Source organism: Gadus chalcogrammus, chromosome 15 (assembly GCF_026213295.1).
Source record: "Gadus chalcogrammus isolate NIFS_2021 chromosome 15, NIFS_Gcha_1.0, whole genome shotgun sequence".
Lineage (NCBI taxonomy): Eukaryota > Metazoa > Chordata > Actinopteri > Gadiformes > Gadidae > Gadus > Gadus chalcogrammus.
In genome coordinates this window covers 13,316,080-13,330,426 of record NC_079426.1, presented here as the reverse complement: position 1 = coordinate 13,330,426, position 14,347 = coordinate 13,316,080, and the positions used below count along the sequence as shown (strand labels likewise).

Here is a 14,347-nt window from a genome sequence, read left to right as displayed (position 1 = left end):
AGTATGTCATCTGGTTTTCGTAATGGCCTGAGTTATGCTCACAAAAATATTCTTGTTGCATCCAAGGAATGCAAGCTACACTTCAATCTCAATGTTGCAGGTAAATAACAATGGCAATAAACGCATTGTTTCTCCATTAAATATCCTGGAACTGCAACCAATGCCAATTCAAGTAAAAAAAATGCTGGAGGTAAAGTATGTTTATGTCGCAATGTAAGCTCTTTAACTGGATTCTTGGAATATAGTGGAATAGAATGAATGATGTGTACACATAAAAACTGTCCAACTGTGTTTCCTCCATATCCTGCAAAACAATGTCTCTATTTATCTCTATGATGCAGGCTGACCGCACCATATTTCATGAGCTCACTGTTGGCAAAATATTGGAATGTGAGACAGTAGTAAATCAGCACCGTGAGATGTTTTTAGGGTTAAACCGGCAGTGCATTTAAGTGTACAATAAATGTTCATTTGGGTGCACTACTAACTGCTACCAAAAGAGGTCAGAGCGGTTTTGTGGAGGACACAATTGAGTGAAAACATTTGTTGTTTTTTTTGGGATTTTCAACATTACATTTTTTTAAATGATGCGTACTTTTGGCTGATCATAGATCCTTTAACCCACATTCTATCCATATACAGGTAAAAATGCATCCTTAGAGCGGATTGTTTTCACTTGAACTTTATTTTGAAAAATAATTTGATAAATGATTCAAAGAAACCAACCAATATATACAATACATAGACATATAGGCCCAGTATCTTGTGTCAAACATTTACTCCCCCACATCACTGTATCTCACAAATAGTTAAAAATATCCACACGTAACCTTTCTACTTTTAGTTGACTATTAAACGCAAAACCAAATACACCACTTAAAGTATACAAATATTATTCCCTTTAAGTACAAATACAACACCTTATCGATGCTCTTATTCAAATAATGCAAATACAATAGTATTTCTTGAGTATTACCAGCAAAGTTATATTTGCTCTCTCTCTCGTCGTTCCCTACGCACTGAGATGTGTGTTTATCAGACACTGTTGTCAAATAAATAGATCGCTAAATACAGCCACTGTATCACACAGGAAAACATTTACTTTACCTTCGTACATAAATGAATACAATGAAAAAAAACAAAAAAAAACAAGAGTGGCATTTTATTGGTTGAGTAACTCTAATTATAACATGGCCATTGCTCCTCATTGGATGCCCGAGATTGTCAGTGACATCACACAGTGAAAGATCACATGACCTTGGAGAATAGGGAGAAGGAGAGGTGCTTATCTCACCGGTCTTGTATCTATATATACAATATATATGTATATATATATATATATATATATATATATGAAGCTAATAACAAGCTAAATAATAATATCATTATTATACTGACAGCAGAATTCACCAGCCCTTATTATTTTAAACTGCACGCAGACGCTCCACTTACACTCTCCCGTGTGCACACAAACGCACACACATACACTGTACAGCCATTATGTACACATTAACAGGATGAAAACAGATGAAAAGCAGCTAGTAAAAGGCTTTGTATGTTTCACATTGGATGGATAATCTGTATAGACTGTTAGATTTTGCACACTGCTGAGAATTCAGATTTCATTTTAACAGTGGAGTTTCTCTTTCCTCTCTTATGATCAGCTTGTAAGCCTAAATGGCCGCCATGCAGATGAACATTGTATTGAAGCGTTGTTGTTTTTTTGACATAAACTTGCACCTCTGTTACTTCAGTTCAACAGAGATCGAATAGGAGGATTATACAGAAGTATACTGAAAGTTCCAAATCAAAGCAAATTATTTTCCTTGTCCCATCGTAGCCTGAATATATTTGGATAAATCTAGAAATCACCCCCATTTTTGCGTGCAAGATTACCCCGATTCAATGTTTTATGAGTGCTGCCTTTTATTTAAGTAATTCTTTTTTTTTTTCATTCCTGAAATGTTCAGTTCCACCTCTTCATTTTCATTTCTTCATTTCTTGAAATCTCTCTTGTGTTCAACGTCTCCATGTCCCTCCTCATCCTCCTCTTCATCATTGTCATCGGGGCAGACTCTTCCCACGAGCGGCCATCTGGATCATATCTGGGTTGGGGGGGGGGGGGGGGGGGAGGCCAAAGACACACGGTGTTGGCAGTTTTCTCTTTTACTCATTATTTCCTTCGAGGAAAAGTGCTGCCTCTTCATCTATTCTTTGAGACATGCCCCCCCATATGAACCCTAGCCCCCATCCCTGCCTTCCCCTACTTAAACACTCACCATGAGTCATCCATAAAACAATAACTCTAATGGGAGCTCACTGTGTTAGATTACTTAGGTTTAATTCATGTTAATAATATAATCATCATAATAATAATCGGCTGTCTTGGGCTCATTAGGCCTTTGTTTGTGTGAACTTTGTGAAACTTATGCTAATAATAATCTTGAATGTTTCCTCAAACTACATAGTTAGGTACTAATAAGATGATTTCAACTGTTAAATAATGGTCACTACTATTAGTTAATTAGTTTCTGTAAGCAGTGTCTACAGTTTATCATCAGTTAGTTACCAGTCAGTTTGGTTGGTGGTGTTAGGGGTTTGGTGTGTGTGTGTGTGTGTGTCTGTGTCTGTGTCTGTGTCTGTCTGTGTCTGTGTCTGTGTCTGTGTGTGTGTGTGTGTGTGTGTGTGTGTGTGTGTGTGTGTGTGTGTGTGTGTGTGTGTGTGTGTGTGTGTGTGTGTGTGTGTGTGTGTGCGTGTGTGTGTATGTGGCAGGTGGAAAGCCCTACCTCTGTCATCCCTACTGAAGCCAGCTAAGGTCCAGTTGGTCCTGGTGACCCAGGGTGATCATGGAGTTCCGGTTCCTGCTCCTGGGAAGGTCCACCGGCCCCAGATCAGGCCTTTAGAGGGGAAAACGCATTGTATTGCTGAAGGCATTTTCATCGGATTCCTAATCTAGAATTCAGTTTATTCCTGAGAGGAGTGCTCTTGCTCTCGGTAAATGAGCGCTGGCTGGTTGCCATATCTTTCCAGACCCCAGCGTTTTAAATCCACAGAGGAATCCTAGGAATACCTCAACCCTGACACCCCTGCCTCCCCCCTGTTCCCCACGGGCCGATGCCAAGATCCTTTAGCGAGAGGTACCCCGCTCACATCAGGAGAAATAAACGGAGAAGCGAGGGGCCAAAGTCGGATCTCTCTTTACTTGTTTCTCTCTCCTCAAACTCCTACGAGAATCCTGTCTTCAACTTCTTAAAACCACAAAAAAGTTGCATTTGTCTGTTGACACATCTGCCACGTATAATCAGTTGAGGGCTCAGGAATTTCAGTTGGCCTATCCAACGCCAGCAAACCGTCACTTGTCGTTCAGCATCGGCCACCGCTGTCAACACTTTTGACCCCCAAAACAACCCCAAAGGCCTTTGTTTTCCCTCCTTCCCCTGCTCTCCCTGCTTTGCTGCGACCACGCTGGCTGTTATTCAATAGAGTCAAATAACTTGCATTCCATCACTTCTTTTTTAAATGCCTTGTTTTGTTCGGCAAGCGGAGGAGGTAAGCACAGCTCCTTTTCAACACTTATGAGTTGGTGCCATTTCAGCTTTACAGATTAACCAGAGAGTACAAGTACAATGCACTCAGTGTACCGTAGTGCGGCATGGAGTTGTAAAAAAAGGCTCCCATCGGCTCCAATTGTCAAGCACAAGGCTTTCATTTTGTTATTATGATTGTACATTTGTTTGGATAATATTCTAATTTCCAAACAAAATAGAACATTAAGGTTATGATAATCTTCCTACTGCAGGAATACATTACCTCATTTTATTTGTAATCTCTTCTACTCATATTTATGATTGCTACGGTTACATAATGAGTGGGTAGTCTTTACTCTTTTTCAAAAGTCACTAGGACTTCTGCTAGTTTTCAAGAGGCTCCTTGTTACCGAACTACAAATGAAACCTACCACCTGTTATCAGCGGAGGGAGACATTCCGGGGAACAGTATCACACCAGCACAGGTTTGGACGGTACCTCACTTGTACAGATGGGGGCAGTACCTCACCTGTACAGCTGGGGGCAGTACCTCACCTGTACAGACGGGGGCAGTACCTCACCTGTAAAGCTGGGGGCAGTACCTCACCTGTACAGCTGGGAGCTGTACCTCACCTGTACAGATGGGGGCAGTACCTCACCTGCACAGCTGGGGGCAGTACCTCACCTGTACAGCTGGGGGCAGTACCTCACCTGTACAGCTGGGGGCAGTACCTCACCTGTACAGCTGGGGGCAGTACCTCACCTGTACAGCTGGGGGCAGTACCTCAGCTGTACAGATGGGGCAGTACCTCACCTGTACAGCTGGGGGCAGTACCTCGCCTGTACAGGGGCAGTACCTCACCTGTACAGATGGGGGCAGTACCTCACCTGTACAGCTGGGAGCAGTACCTCACCTGTACATATGGGGGCAGGACCTCACCTGTACAGTTTGGGGCAATACCTCACCTGCACATATGGGGCCAGTACCTCACCTGTACATATGGGGGCAGTACCTCACCTGTACATATGGGGGCAGTACCTCAACGGTACATATGGGGCAGTACCTCACCTATGGAGATAGGGGCAGTACCTTACCTGTACAGCTGGGGGCAGGACATCTTCAGTGACGTCGGTGACAGTCCCAGTCGGCTGCTGCTGGAGTTCCTGAGCTTGGCTCTCCTCACAAGGTCTTTGACTCGTCCCCATGTGTAGTTCTCACTCAGCTGTACATACACACACAAGCACACACACACAGATTTAATTTCCTGCTTTTGATTTGGTGATGTCAGGTAAAATACTATCTGGGCGTCTGGTCTCCACGTGGAAAAAACAGAGGGCTGAAAAATACCATAACAGACAGACAAGAAAAGGAAGCTAATTTATATATTTTAGTGGAGCGTAGTTCATTAAATATGTTAAATGTGTATGGGAAGATATCCTCTCCCTCTTTCACTCCCTCTATAAAGTATATGTAATAAATAGTGCTACTTCACTATTTCTTTATTTTCCTTAATGACCTAAATACCTAATTATCATGTCATCCTACGCAGGTCATCCTTAAGCATACTTATCTTATCACCTGTATCTTAACAGATATTATTGTATGCTGTGTGTGCCCCTGCACCGCTTCTCTGAATATCCATCCATCCAGACAACCATCCACTTTTCCATCCACCCATGAACCCATTTAACCATTCGTCCATTATTCCAGCTGTCCATCTGTCTTGTTCATCCATCCACCCATCCTCCATCCATCCATCCAACCACACAACCATCCATCCATCCATTCACCCAACCATCTGCCAACCATCCATCCGTTCACCCAACCATCCATGCATCAAACTATCCTGCCACCGACCCCCTCCTATTCATCCATCTTTTCATCCATCCATCCGCAGCCATTCATCCATCCATCCACCTGACCTTCACTGATCCATCCACCTGACCTGGATCCGTATGTGGTGTCCTATGTGTGTGATGGTGTGTTTTTAGAGTGCAGCGGTCCTCAGTGTTGGGACCAGGACTTACCCGTCTCTGGGGGACAGGGGGTCCTCCCTCTGCCCCTGGGTCACAGAGGAAGCGGGTCTCTCCCTCGGTGTAGCTCCTGCGGTTTTGGCCCCGCCTCCATAGGGGCACGGGGCCAAGGGCCCTGCCTGTGTGACAGAGAAAGAGAGAGAGAGAGAGAGAGAGAGAGAGAGAGAGAGAGAGAGAGAGAGAGAGAGAGAGAGAGAGAGAGAGAGAGAGAGAGAGAGAGAGAGAGAGAGAGAGAGAGAGAGAGAGAGAGAGAGATCAGAGGGAGAGAGAGAGAGAGAGAGAGAGAGAGAGAGAGAGATCAGAGGGAGAGAGAGAGAGAGAGAGAGAGAGAGAGAGAGAGAGAGAGAGAGAGAGAGAGAGAGAGAGAGAGGGAGAGATAGATCAGAGGGACAGGAAGTCAGCATCCGTCGCCTCAGGACCGGGGACAGAGGCGTGTGGTTTATATTAAGCGTTGAGCCTCACTGGGTTTTCAGGGGATTTCAGAGTGTGTTTTCAGCCATAAGCCTCACGTTTTCTATGAAATCAAAATGTCTTATAAAATTCTTGGGATTTTATAAGACATATATATATATATATATATATATATATATATATATATATATATATATATATATATATATATATATATATATATATGTATATATATATTCATGATATATATATATATATATATATATATAAACATTACACATATATATGAAATCTAGAAATTTTACTATATATTTAACTATATTATCACACAATATGAATTGACAGATTTAATCAATTTCATTTTTATTCAGCCACTAGGCTAAGAAGGCGAGTGATTTGTTTATGTCTGCAATCTGTTGAGTAAAACACACAGAAAGCATGAATAAGTGAATTTAAAACAAGAAGTTATATTGTTGATTTAGTGCTTTTAACTAAATCTGTTTTTCCATTGTATATGTTTGCATGTTTGTGAGTTTGCGTGACGTGAGAATGTGTGTGCGTGGTTCTGTGTGTGTGTGTGTGTGTATATGTTAGTGTATGTGTCTGTTTGTGACTATGTGTATGAGTGTGTGTTTTTGCATGCACATGTTAGTACTCAGTGCAGGATTGTGTGAGTGGGAGTAGAGAGTATTTTGACAAACGGTGATGTAAATCAGTGTCCCAGAAGACCTCCCAACACAGACACACGAACACACACACACCATGCTTCCTCTCTTATCACGTTCTGACCATGTGACCACAGCCTCCATGTTGTTCTATGGTCCACATGGGACATGTTGTGACCCTTTTGTTATGTTGGTGTCTCTTTAAACCTAACCCTAACCCTAGGTTATTATTTCACTACAACCATCACTTTTGTTGATTCTGGTTAGACAAGAAATAATCTGGTTTGATTGATCTCTTTTCATTAGATTCTTGAGATTGTTGAAAAGGATACAAATAAAATGTAATTCATACAGAAGAGATGGCTGGTGTAAAGGTTCATGATGCAGGTTTAATAGTAGTTGTTGTTTATATACGAAACAAAATGAACACTACCTTCTGTATTCATTCCTTTAATTTTCCTTTTTTTGTGAATATTTTTTTGTCTGAAGTAATTTTGGTTGTTTTCTATCTTTTTTGTAACCATAATATATTCAAAAATCTACAGGTTTTAACGATTTCCAGGCTGAATCTCCTGCTTCTTCCTCCACCCTCAGTCATTTTCAAAACCCAGGATCGAGTCTCAGAGGAAATGGAGGAATTCCAGCGTTCCCGGGAATCTGTACGTTCCATGTTTCGTAAGTAGAATACCAGGAATTCCGCTCAACCCGAAACACACACGCTTTCGGTGATGGGGCCACCAAAATATGTCAAACCCAACCGCCCCACACACACACACACACACACACACACGCACACACACACACACACACACACACACACACACACACACACACACACACACACACACACACACACACACACACACACACACACACACACACACACACACACACGAGAGTCTCCCTAAAAATACCAAGAAAACCGAGCCAGCATAGTGCACACGTTGCTGCGCCATGTGCCTAGCGACGCAGAAGGTGAACATTAAAACACCTGGACAGAGAGAAGGAGAGGAAGGGGTGACCAATAGGTCACCCGTTTTTGTGAAACCCAAGGGTACAGTGAAAAGCCCCCTCTTTTTCCCAAACAAACCCGGGCAGATCCATTTCTTGAAAGAAAGACAAAAAAGCTTGCTAGAGAAACATTGAGTGTAACGCTTGGTAATGTGTGTGTGTTGAAGTTACAGGTTATGAAACTCTGAGTGGACACACAGGATGGTGTGGAGGTGGAGTCCCACATGGACCGCTTTGAGAACCTCCACTTTTCCCTTCTTTTCATAGAGGTTTAACTCAAATAATAAATGTTTTCTGATGAAAGAAAAAGAGCTCTCTTTAGTCGTTATACGGCTACCCATTCCACACTTTTTGCCCTCGAAGATGGCCCTGGAAGGATCTGGTAAGTTTGAGTTATTCCTTGTCCCTTTCCAGGGGTAAGTGTAAAGATATTATGTATCATAAACTATTCAATTGAATATTATTGTATCGCTTTTAATTTACAGAAAAGATTTACAATTTGACTCTATTCGATTTTTCCGGGGCAGAGAAAACTACTTAATGGTATGCATTTTTAATCAATTGTATTCATTTCTAGAAGGTACCATTTCCGTCCGAGAGCGGGGGCCGGCGGGTGACCTCGTGGATAGTTGACAGGTCCGACAAGGTTCCGCTCAGTGACAGGAAGTCGTTCCTCTGGAGTCTTTTAGGTGGTTCCTGATGGGCCAGCCCGGCAGCTCCACAAGTACAGTGGTGCTGGAAGAACTCCTAGTGGTAGAGAGACACAGAGAGGGAAAGAGAGAGTGAGATACAGGTGACCTTCTACAACTCTTGATTTGAAAGGGTAACTTAACAGTAAAAGGGTCAACAAGCATGTCTCCATTTGCTCAAATTGTCCATTTATGATAGTTGCAATAGCTGCTATTTATTAAAAAATAATGACACAATCTAATAATAATTATAAATTGTATATAATATTTAGATGTGATAATGATTGTAATAACTGATAAGGGGGCACGAGTCGAGTGCAGTGGCTATAGTGGCAGCAGAAGAGTGCTGGTTGTCCACAGCCACAGAAGTGTCTACTAAATGACTGAATATGCGAACATGATATAAATAGTTTTGTTTTGAACAGATGTTTGAGCTTATGTGTGGTGCAAGTGCACGTGTTAGCAGGTGTGTGTCCACCACTGTTTGTGGTCCCGAGATTTACTCCTTCCTTAGTTAGCGAGACAATAGAGGATGACAACATCACTTTGGCTCACAGTCAGCCCTCAGATCATACTTATGAACCGCAAGGACAATAGCACACTTCCATATGTGCAACAGCAACAATAGTCTGATTCCAATGACAGCCCAAAGTCAGGATTCAGGACAGCTTACCACATACACGCTATAAGGTTTAGTGTTAAGGTTGAAGGTAAGTGTGAAGGCACCTTGCCTACACGCTACACACACTCGACACCATTAAATAAAAAACAACCTTTTCAGCCGCTAAGCGCGTTTCCAGACCTATTAGTCACGTTTCAACAACGCATGCCAAGAAACTAGCGATAACATCTATCAGGGTAACTTCCCTCTCCACAGCTGAATCAATGTTGTGATGACGTCAAGTGGTCCACGTCGGCAGGCTTAACATCTCACACTGTAATACCATAACATGTTTCCTGTTCTCCCCCTCATACAAAAGCTTTCAACGGGCCAGCGATCACACAGCTGGCTCGCATGATTGCTCCCTTTCAGGCCGATCAGATCAAATCCCAGAAGGATCAAATCCTAGTCCCTGCTTCTTCTTTTGTCCCATGCTCACATCCCAATTGGGACTTCGAAATATACCGTGACATATATTATGTCACGGTAGTAAGCTTGATAGACAAAGTCGTTTCCTCACACCGTTTAGCGGGGAATCCGTCCCAGATGCTCAGGAGATACCTCTCAGCGTAGCTGGCACAGCAAAGAGCCGATGACCCACTGGAACAACACTTGTTAACGGGCTCCCCTCCCCAACAATCATCTCCTCAGCCTCCCTTTTCTGAGGTCGTTTGCATCACCTACAGAGGTGTCATTGTTTGAATTTGAAGAAATTCAGTTAGATGGGACACTTTGAAGTCACTCCTTGGTTTGTTAAGAGAGAAGCTCTCCTCCATACGTTCTCCCACAGGAAGACTGTCCTACCCTTGGTTTTTCCCAAGTAGTCAAACACCCACATACTGATCCCTTTCCAAAAACCCCCACCTTAAATACCTCGACATGTCTTTTCCTTAAAATCCTTACTTCACTCCTTCCTTTTCGTTCCTTCGTCTCCTCCTCCTTCCCTTTTTTATTCTTAATTTTTCTTCCTTCCCTCCATGCCTGCCTCCCTGGGGGGGTCACCTCCATCAGACTCCAAAAGGGGGTTCCTTCAGCCCCTCAAAAGACCACTCACCCATGGCCTTGCCCCCCTTCCTCCCTATACCACTGTTGAGAGGGGGGGATTAAGGCAATCATCATCAAAGTCTGTTGAGGTCTAGAAGCAGGGGAAGAGCTATTTAAGAGATATTTTGAGTATTTGAATGAGCTAACTTGAGCTCTGGATCCTCCTTTAAAAGGTGCCTGGTTTCGGGGAACTGTTTACTTGTAAAGCTTGCTATTAACAGCAAATTCTGGGGTGAATTGATAATGGCCAGAAACGGCATGTCTGTGTTTCTATATATACATTTGTGAATACACTTGCATACGGTGCATCCGTATGCAACTGGATATATCTTCCTAGTCATCCACACTGCAATAAGGTGTAGGCCTCCATCATCCATACATTGATAGACAGGTGATGCGGTGCCGTAGATTACATTCCTCGGTGGTCCAGAAATGTCCCACAATGTGTGGGAACAGGGCACCATACCTCTTCTCTGTCCAGCTGTGCTCACTATGCTGTGGCTGAACGTGGCCTTAGTGGACCCCTACACACCGAGGGGACCTCAACCCCGTTCAAAGGTCCAGGGTCGGCCCTCCTTTGATCAGTCGTGTGGGTGTGTCTCCACTCCACCACTCTGAATGGCTCGTGGCGGAGTCATGTGGAGAGGCCCAGCAGGACCCCGGGGACGGCAACAGGGGATAGACCCGGTGTGGTCTTAGGGAGGACTGACCTTGTCCCAAAGGGTCTGGATTATAGATCCACCTGGAGCTCGGCATTCCTCACATAACTGGAAAATGTCTATATATGAGTGTTCAGAGCGAGAAACCTCAGAGAAATGGCTGTGTTAATGACCATTTAAAATACTCCATCTACATCGCTCTCTCTCTATAAACACAGCCTCTCATTCTTCTCCACTTCCTCTCGCTCACTTCCTCTCTCTTTAATTTCTTTATTTCGACCCATATTTGAAGGCTTTGATGTCCTGTCTAAGTTCCTGCTGAGCTCAAACAGAGCTGCAGTTGAAAGCGTTTTCATCCCCTGGGCGCAAAATGGCATTTTCCGTTCAGGACAGAATATATTTATAAATGACTATACAATTATACTATCATTGCTTTTTTGCCCAATAAAAATAGGACAAAAGAATTGAACAGGTGGAATTACTTTTTCCTCATTGTTAAAGTATATTTATTACCATTTGTTTATGTTGAGGGCTCTTTCAATACCTCTGCTGAAATTGAGAAACAATTGTTTATAGATTTCCATTTGGCGGCAGGGGATTTTAATTTAGTCCAGGTTTTCTTTGATTCCAATCTAAACATCTAGATTGTTCCAGATGCTGAGCGAGAGAAAACAAACATACTGTTGCCCTGTTAACACAACTATATCAATAGGCACCCAGAGACAGAGACAGAGGGATCTATGTCCACTTGGAAGCAAAAAACTCACACTGGAATCAGGCTCGAAAACAAGTCAATACTCCCTCTCGCTGGTATCGAAGGGAGGCGTCCACACAGAACAAAACGATGTGTTATCGGTGTTTGTGTGCCTGTGCATGTTTGTGCACGTGTCTGTGAGCGTGTGTGTGTGTGAGTTCACTCTACCGCTCCATACCTCTCTGGTCTTGGCAGCCCGGCTGGTCTTCTGAACTCCACAGATCTGCTTCTGCAGCCGGAGGTTGGTCTCCTGGAGATGACCGATCTTCTCGATCAGCCGGCAGATGTGCTCCAGGTAGCCCAGGCCCGAGCCTAGAGGGGTGTTAGAGCCAGCCTGCTGGACCTAGAGAGAGCCATGTCAAGAGTTACTATGGCCCTAGAGAAAACCATGTCAAGAGGTACGATTAGAGGCTGTGTTTTGCCGTTAAGCAGAGAGGCCCAACGTTCAACCAGAGGTAGGAGATGGATCCTAATGGGGAGTTTGACTCTGTGCTTGGGGCGATTCCTGAGTTGATGTGTCTGCACTTTAAAATGTTTGTGTGTAATTGTATAACAATTTGTAATGGGTTTAGACACATTCCTTGGATCAGATACACAACTTCTGCTGAGGAGCTGGTGTGCGTTGACCCAAAGCAGATTATGCGTACGAGTGAAACATGTTAAGCATACATGCAAGAATATTAGTAGTAACTAGTACAGTGTATTAGTCGTACTGTACAAACTATCACAAAGATTAAGCAGACTGTGAAAGGACTGCAGGATTCAAACCCAATACTCTCCTTGTTGTCTCTTTTACGCATGTTTGAAGTAAGTTCCACACAATGTGAATGCTTTTAATATCTGGTATCAGTTTGACAGCGTGTAAAAGCATTCCACTGGCCCAGCGGCGGCTTGTCTCTGTAAATCTGCACTAACACTGAGCAGAAATGAAACGGGATGACGAAAACCACTCTCTTTATCTGCAGGGCTCTCCTCTTCCTCGCGTTTAATTGCATAATCATCACATACCACAAGCAGAATGTGGGGTTTTAGCAGGGGCTGGTTGATGGATTGTGGGGTCGTGGTTCCCGTTGTAATTAAAGATGCATTATGGGGTACTGTGTACTCAAGCATCCCAGATAGCCCCTGCTAACGTATGTTTCACGGTCCCCGACAGGAACGTTGTTATGATTATTAAAGCTGTAGAGCTGAGATAAAGATAAGATAGAAGATATGGAAAGACTGGGTTTACCGTTGTTAACACTAACTGGCAGGCGATCGCTGTGGCATGAGAGGCCTGCTGCTTGGAAACCAGGCAGTCGAGACTGTGAAATTTTATTTGGATGGAATTTTTGTAGAATGTTAAGCGTACAAAGTAAACCGTTAAGAAATCACTGGGCGGGGGGGGGGGGTTTACGTGATATCCGCGGCCTGACGCACCTTGGCCCGGGAGGTGCAGATGTTCACGTTTTAGTGTGGAAACCAAAAAAAAGCATTCCGAGAAGGTCATTTTCGACCAAATATTTACACAATCGTCAACATTCCAAAAAGTGTCCCAACAAAAGCAGGATGCGAGATCAGGTTGGGGGCCTCCTCACCCCCCCCCCCCCCCTCCCCCCCACCACCACCACCACCACCCCTCTTCCGAAGCCCCCTTTCCCGTGCCACTGACCGCAAAAAAAAAACATGGCTGGGAACCAAACAATGGGACACTGGAGCCTAACTCATGTCACTGGTTTCCTGTGAGGTAGGATGACGTGGTTGCACTACACGTTTAAGCATCAAGTATTTCCCCTGAATTATTTTCTCTTTCTGAGGACGTTTTTCTTGCAAATGCTTTGAAGATCCATCGTTAGAATGTGTCAGTGTGGTGTCTTGGCGGGGCCGGGTTTGTTTGGGTTGAGTCACAAACTCAGTGAAACACATCCATTCACACAGACAATACACCATTTCCCTTCTTCCTATGTGTGTCCCAGGAGGACACTGAAGTAGGAATATGTGGCGGAATGTGAAACTTGTGGGTGGGTTTGATAGTTCACATGAAACCGTCACACCGTTCCAATGGATCGGACATACATCATATCCTCAGATCCAAACAAAGTTTTAACAATGCCGTCAAACAACATTTGACCAAAACGAAACTTTTAAATGATACGTATTCGCATCATAGATGCTAATGGCCGATAATATATATAGCTTGTATTTGTAAAGCAGTATCCATAGTTGTTTTACATATTCGCAGCATAGGCCTACATGCTAATGGTCGATAATACAGACTATATTTGTAAAGCAGTATCCATAGTTGTATTATGTATTCGCTGCATACATGCTAATGGGCGAAAATACAGCTTGCATTTTGTACAACAGTATTCAGTTGTATTACGTTTTCGCTGCATAAATGCTGATGTGCAAGAATACAGCTTGCATTTGTAAAGCAGTATCCATAGTTGTATAATTCTTCAACCTTCCACAATAAATCAAGTGATGGAAAAGTCCCAAGCACCTGCGAGCGTGTGAGATCCCAGAATAACAGTGAAGATCTCATGGAAACAAACATGGCCTCCATCTCTGGCCTCCACTGCAATGTTTCCACCTCTCTCTTCCTCAGGGCTGCTTCCCGAACTTTCTTCCAGAAAACATGACAGGGATGGAAAGGAATGAGGCGCCAGATGTGGGGTGAGCGAAGTGATAGCGATAGAGGGAAAGGTGCTTTGGATCGCCTGGCCCGGATCGTCTTCCTGTGGTCTCCTGTGTGCGTACCCTGAGGTATGTCTTTCACCAGGTCAGAGTTGATTCACTCGCCCCTGCCTTGCTCTGGGTCTAGCTAATGTTCTGTTTAGCCAGTAATTCACTTTGAACCACATACCAAAAGGTCTGCATTAAGTTATTATGTAAATGTGTTATACATTTCAG

The 14,347-nt window shown here is 43.5% G+C and overlaps 1 protein-coding gene across 1 annotated transcript in view; it reads right to left on the bottom strand.

The window, feature by feature from the left end:
- Positions 1 to 674: 674 nt before the first annotated feature.
- The window catches only part of LOC130404634 (uncharacterized), a 30,640-nt gene continuing 16,967 nt past the window's right edge, over positions 675 to 14,347 (bottom strand). The window contains exons 3-8 of the mRNA XM_056609481.1: positions 11,634 to 11,798; positions 8,233 to 8,395; positions 5,556 to 5,680; positions 4,623 to 4,750; positions 2,787 to 2,897; positions 675 to 2,105 (exon numbers count right to left, since the gene is read on the bottom strand). Of these exons, the coding sequence (XP_056465456.1) occupies positions 2,798 to 2,897; positions 4,623 to 4,750; positions 5,556 to 5,680; positions 8,233 to 8,395; positions 11,634 to 11,798 (681 nt within the window). The 3' untranslated portion in view covers positions 675 to 2,105; positions 2,787 to 2,797. The remainder of the gene's footprint in view (positions 2,106 to 2,786; positions 2,898 to 4,622; positions 4,751 to 5,555; positions 5,681 to 8,232; positions 8,396 to 11,633; positions 11,799 to 14,347) is intronic.